The sequence below is a fragment of the Eptatretus burgeri genome, chromosome 19 (genome assembly GCF_056783735.1).
Source record: "Eptatretus burgeri isolate ZD-2024b chromosome 19, Ebu_testis_v1, whole genome shotgun sequence".
Taxonomy (NCBI): Eukaryota; Metazoa; Chordata; class Myxini; order Myxiniformes; family Myxinidae; genus Eptatretus; species Eptatretus burgeri.
This window is the reverse complement of record NC_140979.1, coordinates 3002532-3024317: the sequence shown is the minus strand read 5'-3', so window position 1 is coordinate 3024317 and position 21786 is coordinate 3002532. Positions and strand designations below refer to the sequence as shown.

Genomic DNA, 21786 nt, shown 5'->3' with positions numbered 1-21786 from the left:
TGCCCAATCAATGTGTTGGCACTGTCATTGCTTGATCCCAACAGAACAATCCCAACAGACTCACAGCTGTAATTGCTGCCAAAGGTGTTCCACCAAGTATTAACTCAGGGGGGTGGACACTTATCCAACCAAGATATTCTTGTTTTGTGTTTTTAATTAATTTTACTGAAATTTGGAGAATTTGTTTTTTAATTTAGAAGTTGTCGGTGACGGTGGGTAAATAACAGGGAAAAAGTCTGATTTAATGTAATTTAATTCCGGGCTGGAAGGCAACAAAAGGTGAAAAATTTGAAAATTTGGTGTAGACTTTCTGCAGGCACTGCAAATACCCAACACCATGGACACTTTAAGAAGATGGCCGGATGGAGTCAATCAGGACAGGTGCAGATTCTGTAAGGTAGAAACAGAAAACACCATCACCATCTCTTGGGATGTAAAAACCTCATGTCAGAACACCTGTACACACAAAGGCACAACAAGGTGTTAAGATCAATCCACCAACACATGTGCAAAAGCATCAATATCCCAGTCTCAGAGAACTCTTCCAAGTACGAACCAAATGTGATACCAGGATCTGCAAAAGGAACCTGGACGTTAAAGAGCGCTGATATTGCACCAGTTAATCAGAGCAACGGGAGTGATTCTGTGACAACATAAAAACTAGAACAATCATCCAAAGCAATTTATGAGAAGAGAAACTAGCAGAACAAGGATCTGTATGGGTTTGAAATCCTGAAAAAGGAATAACAAAACATCGAAGGGAAATGTCTTGAGGGATCACCTTTGTCATGATTACATCATCACTTCACGGCATAATTGTTGATCCAAATTCAGATGGAGATTTCAATTTGATGTTTTATTGTCTTATTGACTTCATAACAACGTTTTTCATGGAAATGTGGGAATTTCACAACATTCCAATCGGGAGTGAATATAATGTGCGTCTTCGGGATTTTGCGAACAATCTTCGGCACCACGGGCAAAAAATTCCAAAATGTCAGCTCGAACCTCAGGATCCCCCTGTCCCAAGGGAACGACATGTCAATGGATCAATCCACAAAAGTGTATCACTGCACCCCTTAGCTGGGCGTGCGGACTCGTTGTGGTCGGAGTAGACGTTGTTGTAGTTGAAGTAGTCATGGAAATAGTGTTCAAGATTTTTGATTGGATTCCCAATTTTGGTGCTTGCTTGGTGTTTGTACTTCTCAACTTGATTTGTTTGTTTGTTCTTCGATTTTCTTTTCCAGCACGATGAGATGTTCCGCATCTAATGAACTTCTCTGTCATAACATTATTTAATGTAATTTTTGGAATGATTTTACATTAACAATGACATCATAATGTGAAAAGTAAGAGTGATTCATTTAGTTTTGGTACCCTTTCCTCACCTTGCACTTCTTGATGCCAGAGAAACCAATTCCATCACAATCATTGGAATCTCCAGCAATGAAGCTGAGTCTATGGTTCTCTTACTCTCACACCGGTGGTCTCTCTGTCTTCTCCAGGTTAGTTTCTGGTCCTGCACCCCTCTGCCTTGCTCTGTACCCCCATCCCCGAATTTTGCTCCAAAGGGCTTTCTTCCAGGAACCAACTTTTGTTGAAACTCCCAAAATCCAGGCTCTTTGCTCAACTCCACTCATTTGTTACTCCTTTCTCAAGCCTGTTGAACCAACTTGCTCAGACTGATGAATCTGACTCTTCCGTCTTCAAGATAGCTATTCAATTCACCAACACCCCCCCCCGCCCACCCCATCCATATTCATGATATTTTCCCCCTCTCCGAGCCTTCCTTTCCTCCCCAAGCCCTCTCCAAAGTAAAGCCCTCCCCAAACCCTCTCCAAAATAAAGCCCAACACAAACCGACCTCTTCCTTTCCAGATTAATGTACTTTTCCCCCTTATTCCTCACCATCCTTTTCTTATACCATCTCCAGTTTTCCTTTCCCCCTCTTGCTGTGTTTGAGCTTGCATTCAGCTTGTTCACCTCTTTGTCCACCCACCTCCCTCTGATCTCATTCTTTCCCATGCCCATTATTCATCCAAGTGACCCTCCATACCTCTACCCTGTTGTAGTTGTGTCCCTGCCTCCACCCCCCCCCCTTTCCACGATGTTCTTTTTGCTCTGTTATGTTTGGGTCTTTTCTGTGTTCAACATCTCCCATGAGTGTCTCAAATAATAATAATTAATGATTGGAAAAGTCGTTGGGTTTTGGGGGGTTTTGGGGACTTCTCTGTGCAATCAGTATTTCTGAATCCACCAGGTGATCTTGCTCCAAGCGTGTGTCAAAGAATTTCTCAATTCCTCCTGTACATTTGAGTCAATTAAAACAGGAAAAACAAATACAAACATCGATACGGAGAATCGGAGCAACACAAGCAACGCACTCTTTCCCCGACTCTGCAGTGCATAGAAACTTTGAATTATTTTGTAGTTTTCAGTGGGACGAGGTCTGTTTACCCTCCAAACATGCTGACGCCATAGTTGACATGTTGAGGGCTCAGGGAAGAATCACTCGCAGCTTTGTTGCAGCAGCCATCTGGGGGTCAGCTTCATGTTGAAGGGATAAGGAATATTTATGAACTAAAGGTTGATAAGAGTTTTCAGAGGGGGTGAGATCATCCAACCATGTTTTGATCATCCTGGAGACAGAATGGTGTAAAGACTGCAGTCCTTTGGGTGCTGGGATGGATCACAGATGGCTCCTTGGTCTGGAGGTTCAAAGTCAGCCCGCATTGAAAAGGCGAGGGAAAGATATTGTTGCGGTTCTCGGAACCGCATGCATCCAACAGATAGTGGTCCAAGACAGTTATTCCATTAATATACGTGTAGATAGTCCCTTCCCTTTTGTCTAGTGGGACAACAGGGGCGTGCGTTGCGACGATCTCATAGCTCGGTTTGCTTCCATCATTTCTTCTTCATTTCATTTCTACTCCTCTGATTATTCCTGAGGTAAATCTGAGTCACGTGCGCCCCTCGCTGTGAGATGGGTCCTCCGCAAAGGCCAAGCAGACAACAACCCTCCGTACAAAACACAGCGTGCCAAACGCACTCGCAGCGGTAATTTCCACCCGATGGTGTCTCCACAACACAGGAAACACACCCAGCACGACGCTCACCCTGCACGGAACGCGTACCGAGGCCGATAACAGAAAGACAACACCCCACCACGTTGTGCATGATACGGGAAACACGTACTTTTCAACCCATTTCTGGACTACTTATATCGATCGGGTTTCGTCCATCACCCGAGCGCTGGCCACGTGCCTCATGGCGGATCCACACGCACTGTACGGAATGTGCTTGAATGCAGACCCGTATGCCGCTCGCGACTGTTACCATACAGCGCCGGGCACGAATGGACACATCTTACTGTCTGTGCATGGGTTCGCCATAACATTGTACCTTCGGTCCTCGCGGCCTGCAAACGTCCCCTCGCCTCTATGACTAGTGAAGCTGCGATCGGGCGGGGGCATGTTGTACAGTTTGGGCCACGTTGGCGCACACGGAGCGGGCGCGTTGGCCAGCGCTTGTCGGGGACGAGCGTGCGTGCGAGACCGACGCTGGCCTCGGCCGGTCATCAGGGCAAGGCCCGGGGGTTCTTGCAAGACGATTCATGGCGTGGAGTTCAGTGTGGGCGAATCGTGTCATGTCGTGGGGTCGGAGTGAGACCTTCCCACAGCTCGGGGTCACCTTGCCGGAAATGGAGTGTTGCAGTTTCCGGCCATTGTGGCCGGGCCGCGCAGGGGGTCGGGGCCAATCAGAACACCCGATTCGGGTGACGACACCGAGTTTCGGAGTGGCCCCCCACCCCGCGCTGCGAGGCGTATAAAGGTCCGAGCGGACTCCTCGTTCTCTCTCTGCTGCCCTGCCGCTCAACCTGGACCTCGACTTCCTTCTGTCGTCATCACTGGGCTCCTCTTCCTCTTTACCACCCACATGACGCTGACTACACCCTTCCAACTCAAGCCCCTCCTTCACGCCCACGGTGGCGAGGAGCGAAGTGTCAGTTGGGGTGCGGCACCACGGAGCACTCCCCCCAAACGTATTGCGGGCTTGTTCGGGTTCCGCGTATCAGTTATACAAAGATACCAGTTATACAAAGGTAGCCTCAACTCCTCTCCTGTCTTGCCTCAATCCCTCTTCATCGAATTTTCTGTGTGTGTGTGTGTGTGTGTCCTGGCGCCTGTCTATGTAAGTAAGCCTGCAGAAGATCGTTATTATTATTTTCGGGTTCGGTCTGCTCTGTCTGCTTTTATAAGTTGCTTGTTTATTGCTGCACCACACCTCTCTCCCCTATCGCTGCACAACACACCCCAATAAATCTTGATCGTACCACATACCTTTCCTCGCCCATTGTTAATAAATTTTTATTTGGAATGTTTCCTGCTCGTTTTTGTCTTTTCTTCCATTGATCCATCATGGTCCGAATCCTAGCTTACCCGGGACTTTATTCCCAACAATCCGTTCCTTTTAGCACTAAGCCGGTACGTCCTTGGCAGTGTTGCTCGGCTGCATCCAGTCCGGTGGAGTGATCCGGTTCGGACAAGGCATACCGAGGGCATGTTCCCCGGTAATTAAATCACGTGGTTATTTTTAGGTAACTGGATTAACTCGACGGAAAACCCTAAGTCACGTGGTTCAGTTATTGGCGTCCACGGTCGGTTAAGCGACCCGCCGCATCACGGAATTATCCGTGTGTGACGGCCTACAATTCCGGGGAGTCTGGTGGGAGCCGAGATAGCTTCCCCAACCTCGTGGTCTTCTCACCCGACCCCCAGCCTGCAACAATATATAATCTGAAGCTGACAAGAGTGTAAGAAAATACCTGGATATCACCTTGAGCAAACATTCCATTGAAACTGACATAGTGTCTCCAACCAGACTTTCAGACACCAATATAACTACTGGTTGTACATGAGAATCCCTTAATAAGCACAGTATATAAAATAATTGGTAATTCTGTTACACTGAATTATAATTAAAGATTAATTGGAAGGCCAATCTGTTCTGGGGAATTAAAGGCACTTTTTACCAAGCAGATTGATCCTCTTCCAGTACAAAAGATATATAAGGTCATTTAAAATGCAAATATATATTATTCTAAAAACAGATACATGTTCAAGCACATCAATGTAATAATCATGTTGTATTTGAGGATATTTCTCATGAAAGGGTTCCAACAATACATTTACTTTTCAATCAAGTTTAATTGGCAACATTTTATTTGTTTATTTTTATCACCCAACCACATACATACCCACATACCCATATATAACTCCGTTATGGAGGGAAGATTGTCGATAAATACAAAAACAGAAAATAAAGAACGTTGTTTCGTATCGAGGGAATAATCATCGACGAACTCGGACTTGATTTTCCACTTTCACAACACAATCTGAAACACAAACAATCCGTTAAAACGAAACGTTCAATCTTTGTATTTATTTTAAATCATGGACACGTGATGTGGCGGGAACCAATCAGACACCGCGATCTCGCGGTTCGCATTTTCCCCAAACAGCTCGCGGTCTTCACTCGGTTACCACAGCGTACCGTCCTTCACCCGACACGACGTGCGGTCCACCATGACCCGAGATCTCAGAGCGGCTCCGATGGAGGATACGTGGTCGGTCCAGCAGGTTCTCCAGAAGACCGCGGGTCCATGGTCGGTTCACCCGAGGACAAGGAGTCCAGACCCGGTACGTGACGTTCACTCCGTACCGAGAACTTGTGTTTCCCGTACTGATCCGTGCTGTGTACTAACACAGGAACTCATTGATTTAGTGAATGTCACTATGTCTGGAGCGGAGCCGGAATTGAATTGTGAACCGAAATCCCATCCATGACATGTTACCCTCCCTCTTGTACATGACATCTTGTATGACATCATTTTATACCTCATCACTTCATCATTCGATTCCTCTTTAATCTTGTTTACAACAAATCAGATGAAGATTTACTCGTGATGATGGGCCTCTGCACCGGCACACAATGGCCTGTTCATGAGGACTCCAGTGGCATCTTTAACGTCGTCGAGGAATCACTGGATGAGAAGACAAGAGACTTGCCTTTGCTTTCAGAGGAAGGTATGCTCACTGATGCAACACCTTCCCTGTGCATCACCAGGTTGGGAGTTTATAGCTCATCCTGTAACAAACTTATTTAAGGCCAAATTATGTTCAATATTATATTTAAAGATGTGAAGGGTGAACTTAGTTACCACTAAACTCGTCGGCTGTTTGTAAAGCAGAGTTGGTGAGAGTTTACCAGGAAACTAATTAATTCTGCTCGATGGATTGAAGTCACAAGTTCAAGGTCAAAGTTTGACCCAAAATCATTTTTCACGAAATTTTGACCTGAAGATGTGACCTCGACCTTTGACCTGCTGCAAGAACTGTTATATAACCATTGTCATGGGATCGGTGTGTTTGTCCCGACTCTGTTTATCTGTTTTGGTGAAATATCATTCAGGTATACTTGGTGTTGGTTTTATGGTTAGGGTGGTGGACTTGGTTTACTTGGGTCCTGAGTTCAAATCCCACTTTACTGTTGAATTAATACCAGGTGGGGTTGACTCAGCTTGTCATCCTTCTGAGGTTGGCAAAGTGATACCAGCTTGCTGGGTGATTGAGCCGTTTGAGTATCCTGTGTCAGAGTGGTCACCTGTCCAGGATTGTGTCCAATAACCCAGGTAACGACTGTTGCAGCACTGATGCTCTCTCTGTACAGTGTGGTCTTCATGGATGGATCATAAAGGACACGTTTAACAACATTACCCTTCACGAAGGGTCAGGGACGTGAACTCTCATGAGCACCTGACGAATTAAATAATTTACAGTTAATCATAACCTCTTTTAATTGAGGAAAGTGTGAAAATGTAAAATTTAAAGCTTAATTCGTGTTTGTTTACCAGCAAATACTACCTGTCGCTTCGCTGATGGGAATATTCAAGGGAAGAGGGAGAGGAGGGAGGGGAAGGATAAAGGAGGAAGAGGGGTAGTAGAGAGAAGGATCGGGTGAGCAGAGAGAGGGATGGGATCGGAGAGAGACAAAAAGGGGTGAGGAAGAGGGATAGGGATGAGAGAAAGGGATAGGGTGGGATAGAAAGGGATAGGTGTGAGAGAGGGGGAGGGGAGGGAGGAAAGTGTGGAGGGGGAGAGGAGGGGGGATCCAGGCAGATGTGACGCCGAGTTTTACACCCATCTGGGAGACATCACACACTTTTATGAATCACCCTGCCTGTGAAACACTGGGATGACAGTTTATAGCTGGGTCAGGATGCAAACCCAGGCAAGACATTTGAGAGCGATCATACGTACCTCTTGGCTATCCTGCTGTGATCTGCTAATTGATTGCTGTTGAGGTAATGGGGAGGTGGCACAACGGGAGGGGATGGCAGCATGAGGGGGAGGGGCATCGTGAGAGGGGAAGGGCGCATCGTGAGAGGGGAAGGGGCATCATGAGGTGGGAAGGCATCATGAGGGGAGGGGGCATCGTGAGGGGAAGGGGGCATCGTGAGGGAGGAGGGGGAATCGTGAGGGGGAAGGCATCATGAGGGGGAGGGGGCATCGTGAGAGGGGAAGGGGGCATCGTGATGGGGGAAGGTGGCATCGTGAGAGGGGAAGGGGGCATCGTGATGGGGGAAGGGGCATCGTGAGAGGGGGAAGGCAGCTTGAGGGGAAGAGAAGGCAGCGCAATAGGAGCAGAAGGCAGCACGAGTGAAGGGGAATGTTTCATTTCATTTATTTCAAGCGGAGGTTCAGACCAAAGCAAACAAGAATGAACTTCGCACTGAAGCGGAGGTGAAATTTGCTCACGCCATGTGCAGATGGAAGCAGCAAGGATGGTTCATGAAGATGATGTCAGCTGACTTCCAAGCAGAGGGAAGGTGACCCCGGAAAAATGATGGAGTGAATGGAGCAGAATGTTTACAAGTACAATGTTCCGTCGTTTGATTAAATCCGTCAGGGAAGCGACGGGTACTTCTACTGGTGGAACACATAAAGCTCAATTATTTTTTATTTTGTTTTGTTCCTTGCCGCACACACACGAAGTGAAAGGTGGAGTTAAGCAGTTTGTTCACTTTGTCTGTCTGTCAATCTGTCGACAAACATCAGTTTATGTTCGAGGAACAACTCCATTTCAGTTGAAAGTTATATTTTGAACATTAATCGGAAAACAAACCTGTAGTTTGTCAGTACTTTGGCGATGCATCCGTCCCGGTCGCACATGCTTGGAGAGGAGGAAGATAATAGTTTTAATCTGCCTGCAAAATTGAAACAAAATTGAAAATCATTCCAAACAGGAAACTTACTGTTTTTAAAGATGTTATAAAGGACACAAACAACAGTGTTCCGTCTCCACCTCGAGGCACCGAAGCGAGTGCACCAGTTACCCACCCAGAGGATGTCACGGCAGAAAGAAAATAAAGACACCAATGTGCCCTTTGTGGTGTTTTATGGGAGAAACCTACAATGCCTTCATCAAGTATTCACACCTCTCGACTTTTTCACATTTTGTTGTGTTCCAGCCTGACTGAAAAATGGATTAAATTTAAATGTTTTGTCACTGATCAACACAAAATACCCCATAATGGCAAAGAGAAAACATATTTTGAAATTTTTAAAAATTAATGAAAACTGAAAAGCTGAAATGTCTTTCGTCAATGTGTATTCAACCCTCTCAGTCAATACTTTGTTGTGTTGCAGTGTTGCTTTGGCTGTATACTTAGGGTAATTGTCCCGTTGGAACGTAAATCTTCGCCGCAGTCGAAGGTCTTTTGCACTCTGAAGCAGGTTCTCAAGGAGGAGGAGATTGGGACCATACTCTGTGCAGAGCGTTGGTGCTGCTTAACCAGTGTCTTTGGCTATTGGGCACAATCCTGGACGGGTCGCCACTCCGACAGGAAACCAGGATGCTGGCACTCACTTTGCCGACCTTATAAGGATGACAGGCCGAGTTAATCCCACCTGGTATTAATTCAACAGCTGAGTGGGATTTGAACTCGGGACCCTCGGATCCAAAGCCCGGCACCCAAGCCATTAAGCCAACATCAGACAGCCAATTCCTCAAGGATTTGCTTGTATTTGGTTCATTCATAGTTCCCTCGAGCCTTGCAAGTCTTGCAGTCCCAGCCTCTGAAAAGCATCCCCACAACATGATGCCGCCGCCACCATGCCTCACAGTAGGGATGGTTTTGGATGGATGAGGAGCCTCACTCAGTTTCTGCCAGATGCAGTGCTTTGCATTCAGACCAAAGAGTTCCATTTTCGTCTCATCAGACCACAGAATATTTTGCCTCTTGCTCTCAAAGTCTTTCACGTGACTTTACAAACTCAAGATGTGCTGTCACGTGCCTTTTTCTCAGGAGTGGCTTCCGTCTCGCCAATCTCCCATAAAGCCTTGATTTTTGAAGTGCTGCAGAGACGTTCGTCCTTCCAACAGGTTCTCCCATCTCAGTAAAAGAACTCTGTAGTTCTGTCAGAATGGTGGTTGGGTTCTTCTTTACCTCTCTGACAAAGGTCATTCTTTGATGGGTCAAAAGATGGGGAAAAAGAGGAATGAAAGAGTGGTGAGCAGTGATTCTTGGTTTTGGCAGTTTTTCCAGAAGGGGGTTGTTAGCGGACCTTGAGCGCCCTGCGGAAATATGGGGGGGGGGGGTGGGGGCGGAATTCAGATCGTTACCCTCGGATAACTCCGAAGGTACGGACGGGTCCCTTACAGGACTGTGAATTGTCAATAATTCAACCACGTGTACAGGGTTATTTGCCAAACTTCAAAATACCTTGAAGCCCACGTGGCGAGCTACTGAGGAATTCACACCCTCGACGGAGCTCGAAAGAGACGAGAGTTCCTTTATAGAGAGAGTAGCGACAACTCACGATTTGATGCCATTTTGAGTCCATTCAGTGCGGTGTGCGTGCGGAGCCGCCGTATGGCGCTAGTTCGTTGAACCGTGTCAGTGTATTCCATGATGTTCTCTATGTATGAGAGATGGGAATGGTCTTTTCCATGTTGTTAATGGACAAATTATGTGAAGATGACAAAATAGAAGATTTATGACACCGAAGAGCCATATAAGATAAAGAAGAAATTCACAGAGCTGGTTGTGATTTAACAGTCACAGACATTTAGAATCATGAGAAAGAAGGAATGAACTCGACAAGTCCACGTGCTGCTTATTTCAGCCTCATTTTAATTTCAGGGAGGCGAGAGCGAGACTCGAACTCTCACCTCCCTGCTTATACATGTACATGTACAATACAATGTTAAGTGTTATCTTTGTATTTCTGCAGTTGTTTGACCTTGTTTATCGTGTGTGGGTATATATTTGTGTTTGTTTAATTTTCATAATTAAATTATTAATCTAAACTTTGCTGCATGTTGCCGATCATATATTAATCCCACCAAAAATAGAGTAGCCCACCCCACCCGGCCCCCTCATTCCCTGTTTCCCTCATTTCCCTTATGTTTCCCTCATGTTTTCCTCATTCCCTGAAGGTAAAAGCCAGTCCCAACCATTCTACACTCAGAAGTTCGATGGGCTCCCTTCTCTGCTTCTATGGGGTGTCGACCTGTTTCGTATCCTGAGATCTGGCAGTCCACACCCACACCAATAGATTTTAAATCTTTGGTATAACCTACTCTTAAAAGTTAGGGTTGGGGTTAGATTTAGGTTTAGGGTTAGGGTTATGGTCAGAATGAGGGTTAGTGTTGACCCTAACCCTGCCTTTGAAGAGTGAGCCGTGTTAGCCCGTTCTCCTTTCATTCGTCTTTGTTTTGACTTTAGTTTGACTTTGACTTTGAGTCTGAGTCTGACTTTGGAGACATGATCTCGACCCTATAGTAATTGATCCAGCTCGAAGACTCCAACTCAAACTTAATTTTAAATAAAGATGCCTTCCCCTTCAAGTGCTAATTAATCCACGAGTAATGAATAACAAGCCTGGAAAGCCAAAGCAAAGGCCAGTCTCACTCGCAGCACACAAATATACGCATATGGGACCATGACCACCATCACACTGACCTGGCAGAGAACTGACCAAGAAGTTGCTTTCCATCCAACACGACTGACTCTGTTCTCCCAGATTTTCCGTCTTTTAGCATCTGATGGACATCTATACATCTTGAATCCCTTCTCCATTCTATTTGTGCACCCAAAGCTGCAACAACCTGTCATTTTGTCGTAAAATCGATGTAAAACACAAATGAGAACCCGCTCCGTACAGCGGGAACGTTAAAACGCTGACCAATATGCGTGCGATCCTGTCCGCGATGGACTCAAAATGGCTCTACGCAATCACGTGACGAGATTTTTCCGGACCCTCTATGTCGCTACTCTCTCTATAAAGGGACTCCAAACGAGACGAGCCGTTTCCGTGCTCGACCCATGCGTAACCCGAGCGGATGGTTACCGAGGTCCCGGTCCAAATTACCGGTCCAATTACCGGTCCAATTAACCAAAAGTTACCGGTCCAAATGCACTACTACAGCAGCAACGGCCTTTTTAATCACCCAACACGCACCGTGCTAAACCAATGAAGGAAAGGACGAGGACAAGCTGAAACATTCAACAAATGGATATTTACTTACAATAGGTGGGGAAGGAACACATAAAGGGCAGAGTTAAACCGACTATAAAGGATGCAAATTTACACACAAGTACTTATACAGTCGCTACTGAAAGACGGGCCCACACACACACACACACACACACACACACACACACACACACACACACACACAGAAAAGGACCCCAATGGTCTTTATGAAGGCCTCCAGCTCGAGGACAGGTGAGCTACTGACCAGAGCCTGTGCTTGGACCTGTCCACTTCGTGTGGTCTTCGACGATCTGGCTCGGCGGGACTCGAACCTGCAACACGATTCCGCTCCAACCACCAGGTCCCACGCTTTCCAATCGGCCACGCACCAATCGACTAAGGCCAAGGAGAAGATCAGAGGCGACGATGATCCAGCTCGGCGGGACTCGAACCCGCAACACGATGATGATGATGATCACCACGACGACGACCACAACCCTTTTACCACTACGACGACCTCCACCACCTCGATCCTTTTTTCCACCCTCACTACCCAGCCTGGCGTTTCTTATATTCCTTTCTCCTCCAGGGTGAGCACATCGCCGTCTGACGCACTCTCCACCCTCATTGGACGGGGCGTCGTGGGAAGGTCCCTCTCTGTGGCTATCTCAACTCTCATTGGCCGGCGTGTCGTAAGAAAGCTGCCTTCTGTGGCCATCTCAACTCTCATTGGCCGGCGTGTTGTGGGAAAACCGCCTTCTGTGGCCATCTCAACTCTCAGTGGCCAGCGTGTTGTGGGAAAACCGCCTTCTGTGGCCATCTCAACTCTCATTGGCCGGCGTGTTGTGGGAAAACCGCCTTCTGTGGCCATCTCAACTCTCAGTGGCCAGCGTGTTGTGGGAAAGCCGCCTTCTGTGGCCATGTCAACTCTCAGTGGCCAGCGTGTTGTGGGAAAACCGCCTTCTGTGGCCATCTCAACTCTCAGTGGCCAGCGTGTTGTGGGAAAGCCGCCTTCTGTGGCCATGTCAACTCTCATTGGCCGGCGTGTTGTGGGAAAACCGCCTTCTGTGGCCATCTCAACTCTCATTGGCCGGCGTGTGTGGGAAAACCGCCTTCTGTGGCCTGATTAGACAAGGGGCATGCCCCTGGCTTCCTGGGTGGAGTCCCGGTCTGAGGTGATGGAAATCTCCGCCCACGTACGTGGCCGAACGCACGTGGGCGATGGCGTCGGTGTGTGGAGTGAAGTGAAGGAGGTTTGTTGTAAGCGAATCTCCGCAGCGCACACATGTAATTCCCGTTAGACACAGGTAGGGGGCCCTAACTATAAACACACACTTTACCGATATAACTGTTCTATAGGGACCTGAATGTTGAGTGCAGTAACCTTCCAAATTCGTAACAGTATCCCACTCTCAGCATTCTGTGGACTCCAGATTCCTCCTTTCCTGTTTGAGTAAGTTTTGAAATTAACTTTTTCACATTAAATTCAGAGAATGTGCCTTTCTTGCACCACATTAAGTTGAGCAGTTCAGGAGACAGCCTTTCTCTCCTTTTCCTCTTCCGTTTCGTCTCCTACATTATTCCTCTCTTCTGTCTCCTGATCCAAACTGTCAGTATTTCATATCTTCCTCACTTTTGGTGCCTCTTATATTAAGAGTTGTTTATTGTTGCCAAGGCCAATGCAGCTGCTGTCAGTGTCTCTGAACTTGTTTTGTTGCCATTGCTGAGTCCGCTTTGGCAGCGTTGTCGGTGTCTCCTCGTGTGGTGGTCATTGCTCTGGCCAGTTCAGCCTTGGTTGGTGTTCTGGTGACCCAACCAGACTTTCATCAGATAAAACAGCTGGGTCAGGAAGAGCTTTAAATCATCCACGCATTGTAGGTGAGTCAACTTTCTTGTTTCTTTGGATGTTCTTCTATTGGTTGTGAGGGTGTATCCAGTCCTTGTTTGTTGATGAGGTTACTCAGTGAGTCTGGAGCCAGACAAAACAAGATGGGGGAAAGACTGCCTCCCTGGAAGATCCCATGCCATATCTTCACATCTGGTATTTCGATATTTCCTTCTGAGTGCTGTCCTCTCAAGGTGGTATTCCAGAGTTCCATTGCTTTCTCAATCAGTTTGATTTCTTGTGGATTGATTTTGTATATTTGCATGCATTTTATCATCCATGAATGTGGAACACTGTCAAAAGCTTCCTTATAGTCGTACATCCAGGTGGTGGACAATTTGGTTCTTCGCATTTTGAAATCTTCAAGTACGGCCTGGAATGGGTGGTGGCCCTTTTGTTCTACGTCTCAACCTCCTTGTTGGCTTCGGTGATGGAACATCATTTCTGTCATGATTCCTGTTAGAAGTTTGTATGTTGTTAGTAGACATGTTATTGGCCGGTATTTATGAGGACGTTGGGTTCTTTCAGATTTTTAGATGAGAAATGTGTTTCCTTCTCCGAACCACTCATGCACTTCCTTTTCCTCTTGGATTAGTTTTTTTGAATGTCCTGGCGTTGTGATTGTGGAGAACATCAAGTTGTTTCAGCCAGAAGTTTGGAATGCCATCTGTGCCTGGATTTTAAAGTTTGGTGGCATTTTTTGAAGTTGTTTTTTATTGTTTATTTCTTCATCAATAATGGCTGCAGACATTTCCTCTTTCAACATGTTGCTTCTTCTTTTCCAAGTCCATGATCCATTCTGCTTCCTTGTAATGTTCCTTTCGATCTTCACGAATTCCTTTGCAGAATGTTTCCCCATCTTTTCGTTTTTCAGGGGGAGTTGACACATTCTCTTTTTGTTTCCCTAATTCGTGGAAGAATCTCTTTGGGTTATTCTCAAACATGTGATTTTGTTTTCTCCTGTTGTTTGCTTCCTCATACGTTGGTGTTTTTTTTTTTTTAATCTTCCTTGCTATCATTTCCAGATTGAGTTGGTTTTCAACACCCAAGCACTCGAGGTCTTTGTCTCCAATTTTGTGTTTGTTTTTTATTTTTTGAATTCTCCATTTTTAGTTTTGGGTTTTTCTTTCCTTTCCTGAACTGTTGTATTTGTCCAATGTGCTTGTTGTGTCTGTGTGCGTTTGTGTCTGTCTGTCTATGTGTCCACATCTTCATATTTTCACTTTAAAAATTAAATTTTGCAAATTTTTTTTCAACAAAATTTCGATTTTTTTATTTTTTTGCATTTCTACATGTTATAAGTGATTTCCAACAAAAAAACATGCCACAAATATAATTGCGGCTGATTTTGGAACTTCAGGTGGATATACCCACGTAAAATCAATTTCTGTCTCAAGGAATCTGGTTATGACGAATGAATTAAGTATGTAAAAGTTAAAAGTAAAAGGGAAAGTTGCAAACTATAACTCTGTGAGCACTGTTGATGTCAAATTGAATGAATAGGATATCAGGTTCACTTAAGTGACCGAGCAGTATTGGCGGCGGAGGTTTTGCACTCTACCGAGTGCTCCCCCTCTAGTTTTCTCTGTTTCCGCTTGTCCGATCGATACAAAATATTAAACATAGGAGGAACTCCCGATGGAGATTGTTTTTATTGTTAACATTGTCGTCATATGTCACATGGTATGGCAGGCAGTCATATTGAATTACAGGGAACATTTGTATATCACTTTCCCTGAAACCACTCAACGAAAAAAATTGAAACTGCATGTTATCAACTCCCCATGGGGTGTGTTGAGTGATAATGATGACGTCATTAGTGAAGTCTTCTTCCAGCCATGATTGGTTGAATTGAAATCCTCTGAAAAATCTGAAACTTCATTTATCTGATCTTTGATCAGACTCCTCTTCTTCTTCTTTCGGCTCCCCCCATTCGAGATCGCCACAGCCGATCATCCGTATGATCCGCATAGTGATTTGGCACATGTTTTATGCCGGATGCCCTTCCTGACGCAACCCTGGTCGCCTCTTACGACACAGGGATATGGTACACCTATTTTAACCGGGGTATACACCGGCTCAGTATACTGGTACTCATTTCGCCGACCTCGGAAGGATGACAGGCTGAGTCAACCCCCTGGTATATTAATTCAGTGGCTCAATGGGGCTTGAACTCAGGACCTTTTGGATCCCAAGCCGCTGCCCGAACCACTGCGCCAACACCAGGCTCCGATCATTGACCAGACGTGAGTGGATAATTAAATTTTTGACGTAAATAACCCATTCCAAGAAACAATTTGATATAATAGGGTGCATGGATGATACGAGCATGTGGGCCATGATAGTCGTGGCCATGATATTGGGTGTTCAGTTAATAATGGTAATTTTGTACAGAATGAACGTGCAAGGTGAGACTATGTGCTCTCCGAGTGCTGTTTAAGTTGTAAAAGTAATTTATTGATGTTTTGGTTCCATTGTTAATTTGCAGAGAAAAAAAGTGATACGTCTTCAAGTGTCAACTGTTCCTCATCATTGGACAAAGAAGTTTCTTTCGATCATCACCTGACAGATACTTTTTGTCAGGAAGTTGACAAGTTTAGGGGTGTGTCTTCAAACAACAACAACTGTGACAGGTGTATCATTGTCTTGCAACAGGAGAGCCAAAGAGGTGAGAAGACAAACAATTTTGCTGTTACCAACAAAAACTTCACCTCCTCATCGTGTTTAAAAGGATGTGTTGAAATATGCACAGGTGAGACGTCATACAGGTGCACTGTGTGTCAGAAGGGATTTGCTTCTGATTCATATCTGTTGACACATCAAAGGTTGCACGCCAGTGAGAAACCCCACAAGTGTTCTGTGTGTAACAAAGCCTTTTCTCGTTCATCAACTGCATCGACACATCAAAGAATACACACCGGAGAGAAACCTTACAAGTGTTCTGTGTGTAACAAAGCGTTTAATCAATTATCGAACTTACATACTCATCAAAGAATGCACACCAGAGAGAAACCTTCCAATTGCTCTGTGTGTAACAAGGTCTTTTATCTTCAATCAACTTTATCGAGACATCAAAGAATACACACCGGAGAGAAACCCTACAATTGTTCTGTGTGTCACAAAGCATTCAATGATTTATCTAACTTTCATAAACATCAAAGAATACACACCGGAGAGAAACCCTACAATTGTTCTGTATGTAACAAAGCCTTCACTCATTCATCAACTTTATCGAGACATCAAAGAATACACACCAGAGAGAAACCCTACAAGTGCTCTGTGTGTAACAAGGCCTTCATCAATCCATCAAATCTATCAGCACATCAAAGAATACACACTGGAGAGAAACCCTACAATTGTTCTGTGTGCAACAAAGCATTCAATCATTCATCTAACTTTCATAAACATCAAAGAATACACACCGCAGAGAAAACTTACAAGTGTTCTGTGTGCAACAAAGCGTTTAATCATCCATCATTTGCATCTGGACATCCAAGAATACTTCAAAGCAAAAATTTTCCATGAACAGGTGTGAGGATGATGTCACACATGGGATTGTAAATAACAGCAAATCCAGCGCCATCGATTGCAAAGAAGAGAAATTTAAAATACAAAAAGATACATCTACAAATATACACAGACAACTGGGAGAACGAGAAAAGAGCAGGAAGATTGTAAAAAAGATCTGGAAAGAGTTGGGGAGAGAGAAAGAAGGCACCTTTGCAGTGGCTTGGAAGACGTCATGTGAACTGGGATGGAGAACGAGTCAGAGTACAGTGTTTACAGAAAATCTACATTCCTTTCAAAATATTCACCTTTTGATGCCTACTAACCTGAAATTAAACATCATTAAATCAGTTAATCTGATCCGGGAATGTTACACCGTGGTTTCCCTCCCATCATCAAAGATTGGGGGTCCCGAAGGCTTTGCCCCAATCCCGTCATCCGGTAAGCTGCCCTGCGAAGGGAAGCTGAACAGGAGGTACTCCCACGGAGTGGGTTTTCAGATTTCTTTGGGTTTTTGTGTTTTGCGGAATGAAGGGTTTTACGGTGGCCGGAGTGCAAATCCTGCCACCATCCTCTTAATAAAAAAGTAACCCAACTGCAGGAGGATTTCGCAGACATAGTTGGCACGAGATATGGATGTCCGTTGGCTCACAAGGAGCTCCTCCGCCCTTTGACAGGTTTTGTTTTTAATCCTGCTGAGTGTCCATATCCAAACACCCTCCTCACCAAAAAGCCTGGTGGGGGAGACCATGGAACAGGTTAGTACATGTTTACAAGATACCTGTAGCAAGTCACAGATCTAATCTGGCCTGACCTGACGAGTAGTCGTGGTAGATGTAGTCGTAGTTGTCGTCGTTATAGTGTTCAGGATTTTCCATGGGATTCCCAATTTTTGGTGCTTGTTTGGTGTTTGCACTTCTCGGCTTCATTTGATTGCTTGGTCTTCGAGTTTCTTTCCCAGCACGATGACATATTCCGCATCTAATGTACTTCTCTGTCATACGTTTTGTATTTACAGTAATTTTACAAATGATTTTACACAAACAATGACATTATAATGTGAAAAGTAGAAGCGATTCATTAAATTTTGGCACCACTACCTCACCTTGCACTTCTTGATGCCATAGAAACCAAGTCCGTCACAATCATTGGAATCTCCAGCGATGAAGCTGTCTCTGGTTCTCTTACCCTCACACCTGTGGTCTCTCTGTCTTCTTCAGGTTCATTTCTGGTCCTGCACCCCTCTTCTTTGCTCTGTACCCCCTTCCCCGAATTTTGCTCCAAAGGGTTTTCTCGGTCTTCCAGTCACCCACTTCTGTTGAAACTCCCAAAATCCAGGTTCTTTGCTCACCTCCACTCATTTGTTACTCCTTTCTCCAGCCTGTGGAACCAACTTCCTCAGACTTCAATCTGACTCTTCCGTCTTCATGATGGCGATTCACCAACACCGCCCCGCCCCCCACCCCAAATCCATTCTCATGATCTTTTTCCCCCTCTCCAAGCCTTCCTTTCCTCCCCAAGCCCTCTCCAAAGTAAAAGTCCTCCACAAACCGACCTCTTCCTTTCCAGATTAATGTGCTTTCTGCACTTCTTCCTCACCATCCTTTTCTTATGCCATCTCTAGTTTTCCTTTCCCCCTCTTGCTGTGTTTGAGCTTGCATTCAGCTTGTTCACCTCATTGTCCACCCACCTCCCTCTGATCTCAATCTTTCCCATGCCCATTCTTAATCCAAGTGACCCTCCATTGTACCTTCATCCTGTTGTTGCTATGTCCTCGCCCCCCCCCCTTCCATGATGTTCTTGTTCTGTTATGTTCGGGTCTTTTCTGTGTTCAAGGTCTCCCACGAGTGCCTCAAAAAAAATTTAGAAATTCATGATTGGAAAAGTTGTTGGTTTTGGGGAAATTTTGGGGTTTTTTGGGGGACTTCTCTGTACAATATACAGTGTTTCTGTATCCAACGGGTGATCTTGTTCCAAGCGTGTGTCGAAGAAATTCTCAATTCCTCCTGTGCATTTGAGTCAATTTAAATAGGAAAAACAAACACAAACATCAATATGGAGAATCGTGGCATCACAAGCAACACACTCTTTCCCCGACTCTGCAGAACATAGAAACTTTGAATTCTTATCTAGTTTTCAGTGAGACGAGGTCTGTTTACCCTCCAAACATGCTGACGCCATAGCTGACTTGTTGCGGGTTCAGGAAAAAATCACTCGCAGTTTTGTTGCAGCAGCCATCTGGGGGTCAGCCTAATTTTACAGGGATGAGGAATATTTTTGAACAAAAGGTTGATAGGAGTTTTCAGAGGGGGTGAGATCATCCAACCATGTTTTGATCATCCTCGAGACAGAATGGTGTCAAGACTGCAGCCCTTTGGGTGCTGGGATGGATCACACATGGCTCCTTGGTCCGGAGGTCGGAAAGTCAGCCCGCATTGAAAAGGCGAGGGAGAGATTTATAATCTGCTCTGGCCAGTTCATTCCTTGGTTGGTGTTATTGGGACCCAACCAGACCTTCAACAGCTAAAACAGCTGGGTCAGGAAGAGCTTTAATCATCCATGTATCGCAGGTGTGTCACCTTTCCTGTTTATTTGGATGTTCTTCTGTTGGTTGTTTGGGTGTATCCATGTCCTTGTTTGTTGATGAGGTTACTTAGTGGGTCCAGAGAAAGACAAACCAAGAGAGGGGAAAGACTGCCTCCCTGGAAGATCCCATACCATATCTTCACATCTGGTATTTCGATATTTCCTTCTGAGTGCTGTACTATCAACGTGGTATTCCAGAGTTCCATTGCTTTCTCAATCAGTTTGATTCCTTGGGCATTGATTTTGTATATTTACACGCATTTTATCATCCATGAATGTGGAACACTCGCAAAAGTTATCTTGTGGTCCATCCAGGTGGGTGGCCTTGTTCAGTCGTGGGTGGTGGCCCTTTTGTTCAACCTCTCAACGTCCTTGTTGGGTTCGGTTCTGGAACATCATTTCTCTCATGCTTCCTGTCAGAAGTTTGTACGTTGTCCGTGGACATGTTATTGGCCGGTATTTGTGAGGAAGTTGGGTTTCTTCAGATTTTTTGAAGAGAAATGTGTTTCCTTCTCCGAACCACTCACACACTTCCTTTTCCTCTTGGATCAGTTGTTTGAATGTCCTCGCGTTGTGATTGTGGAGAGCATCAAGTTGTTTCAGCCAGAAGTTTGGAATTCCATCTGCGCCTGGATTTTAAAGTTTGGTGGCATTTTATGAAGCTGTTTTTAATTATTTATTTCTTCATCAATAATACCTCTGGACATTTCCTCGACCTTCATGGTGCTTCTTTTCAAAGTCCACGATACATTCTGCTTCTTTGTTATGTTCCTTTCGATCTCCAAGAATTCCTTTCCAGAATGCTTCCCCATTTTTTCTTTTTCAGGGGGAGTTGACACATTCTGCTTTTGTTTCCCTAATTCGTGGAAGAATCTCTTCGGGTTACTCTCAAACATGTGATTTTGTTTTCTCCTGTTGTTTGCTTCCTCATACGTTGGTGTTTTTTTTTTTATCTTTCCAGCTATCATTTCCAGATTGAGTTTGTTTTCAACACCCAAGCACTCAAGGTCTTTGTCTCCAATTATATTTTTTTTTTGGGGGGGGGGTGGTTCTCTTTCCTTTCCTGAACTGTTGTATTTGTCCAATGTGTTTGATGTGTCTGTGTGCGTTTGTGTCTGTCTGTCAAGGTGTCCACATATTTCACTTTAAAAATTGTTACCTTCGCATTCTGTGAAACGTTATGTTTTGGTCGGCGTGTATTTATTTATTCATTTATTTATTTATTTATTTGTAATCTTGTGATTCGTATAACTCAAAAAGTATTAAACCGAATTGCATGAAATTTGGTGGGATGATTGGTTATTAGCCAGGAAGCATTCGATTAGATTTTGGGATCGTTCGGGTCAAAGGTCAAGGTCAAGGTCACAAAAAGGTCAAAATCGTCTTTTTACGATAACACGGTCAATTTTTATTCAATTTGCATGCAACGAACGCCAAAATGTTCAGAATTCAACGCCTCATCTTGTGATATGCAATATGACACAATGACGCCCATATTCTTGTTACCGGTTAGGGGTCAAAGGTCAGGGGGTCACGACCTTAAAGAATATGCGGTTTTTGTCATAATGCGGTCAATTCTTGTCCGCTTTACATGAACGCAGCACCAAAATATTCATAATTTAATGCCCAATATTGTGACACAATGACGTCATAACACATGTCACCGGTTGGGGTAAAATGTCGGGGGGGGGTCACGCCCTTGAAAAATATGCGGTTTTCGGCATAACTCAGTCAATTCTTATTCGATTTGCATGAAACCAGCATCAAACGAGATTACCTTCTCTTGTTGAAACGTTGTATTCACCGAGCTTGCGAGTGAAGACTCGCCAAAACGACGTGAGTTGATTGTTGTTTAGACCGTAGCCCCCGAAAGTCGGGGGGGCTCATGACATTATAGACATGTGGTTTGTGTCATAAGACCATTCATATGAAACCAGTTCCCCACACTCATACCAAGAACAAAAAAAGTAGTGGCGGCGAAGGTATGCGCTCTATGAGTGCCCGTTCTAGTTATTATTGTAATACATTCACCATTATTGTTAATTGATTATGTGCTGCCCCCTGGTGGATAAATGAAATTATTGCCTTGTAAGTGTTCTTTGCCGAGCCGTTCGATTGGCTCGTGGACATCACGTGACCGAGAGGTCAAGGTGAAATCTCGTGCTGCCTCGTGACATCCGGTTCTCACCTGTGCCGATTGGAATGTCAGGTGGATTTATCAGACAGGTATTACGTTCTGTATTCAGTTCTCCATATATTTCCACCTTG

At 44.9% G+C, this 21786-nt stretch overlaps 1 protein-coding gene across 3 annotated transcripts in view; it reads left to right on the top strand.

Moving 5' to 3' along the window:
* The window catches only part of LOC147008439 (uncharacterized), a 77803-nt gene extending 59436 nt beyond the window's left edge, over window positions 1–18367 (top strand). The window contains exons 3-5 of one of the 3 annotated variants that reach the window (XM_085864755.1): window positions 5522–5699; window positions 5949–6086; window positions 15914–18367. In XM_085864755.1, the coding sequence (XP_085720881.1) occupies window positions 5522–5699; window positions 5949–6086; window positions 15914–16950 (1353 nt within the window). In that variant the 3' untranslated portion in view covers window positions 16951–18367. The remainder of the gene's footprint in view (window positions 1–5521; window positions 5700–5948; window positions 6087–15913) is intronic. The other 2 variants (XM_085864752.1, XM_085864754.1) reach the window with 2 other exon arrangements.
* The last annotated feature ends 3419 nt before the right edge of the window (window positions 18368–21786 follow it).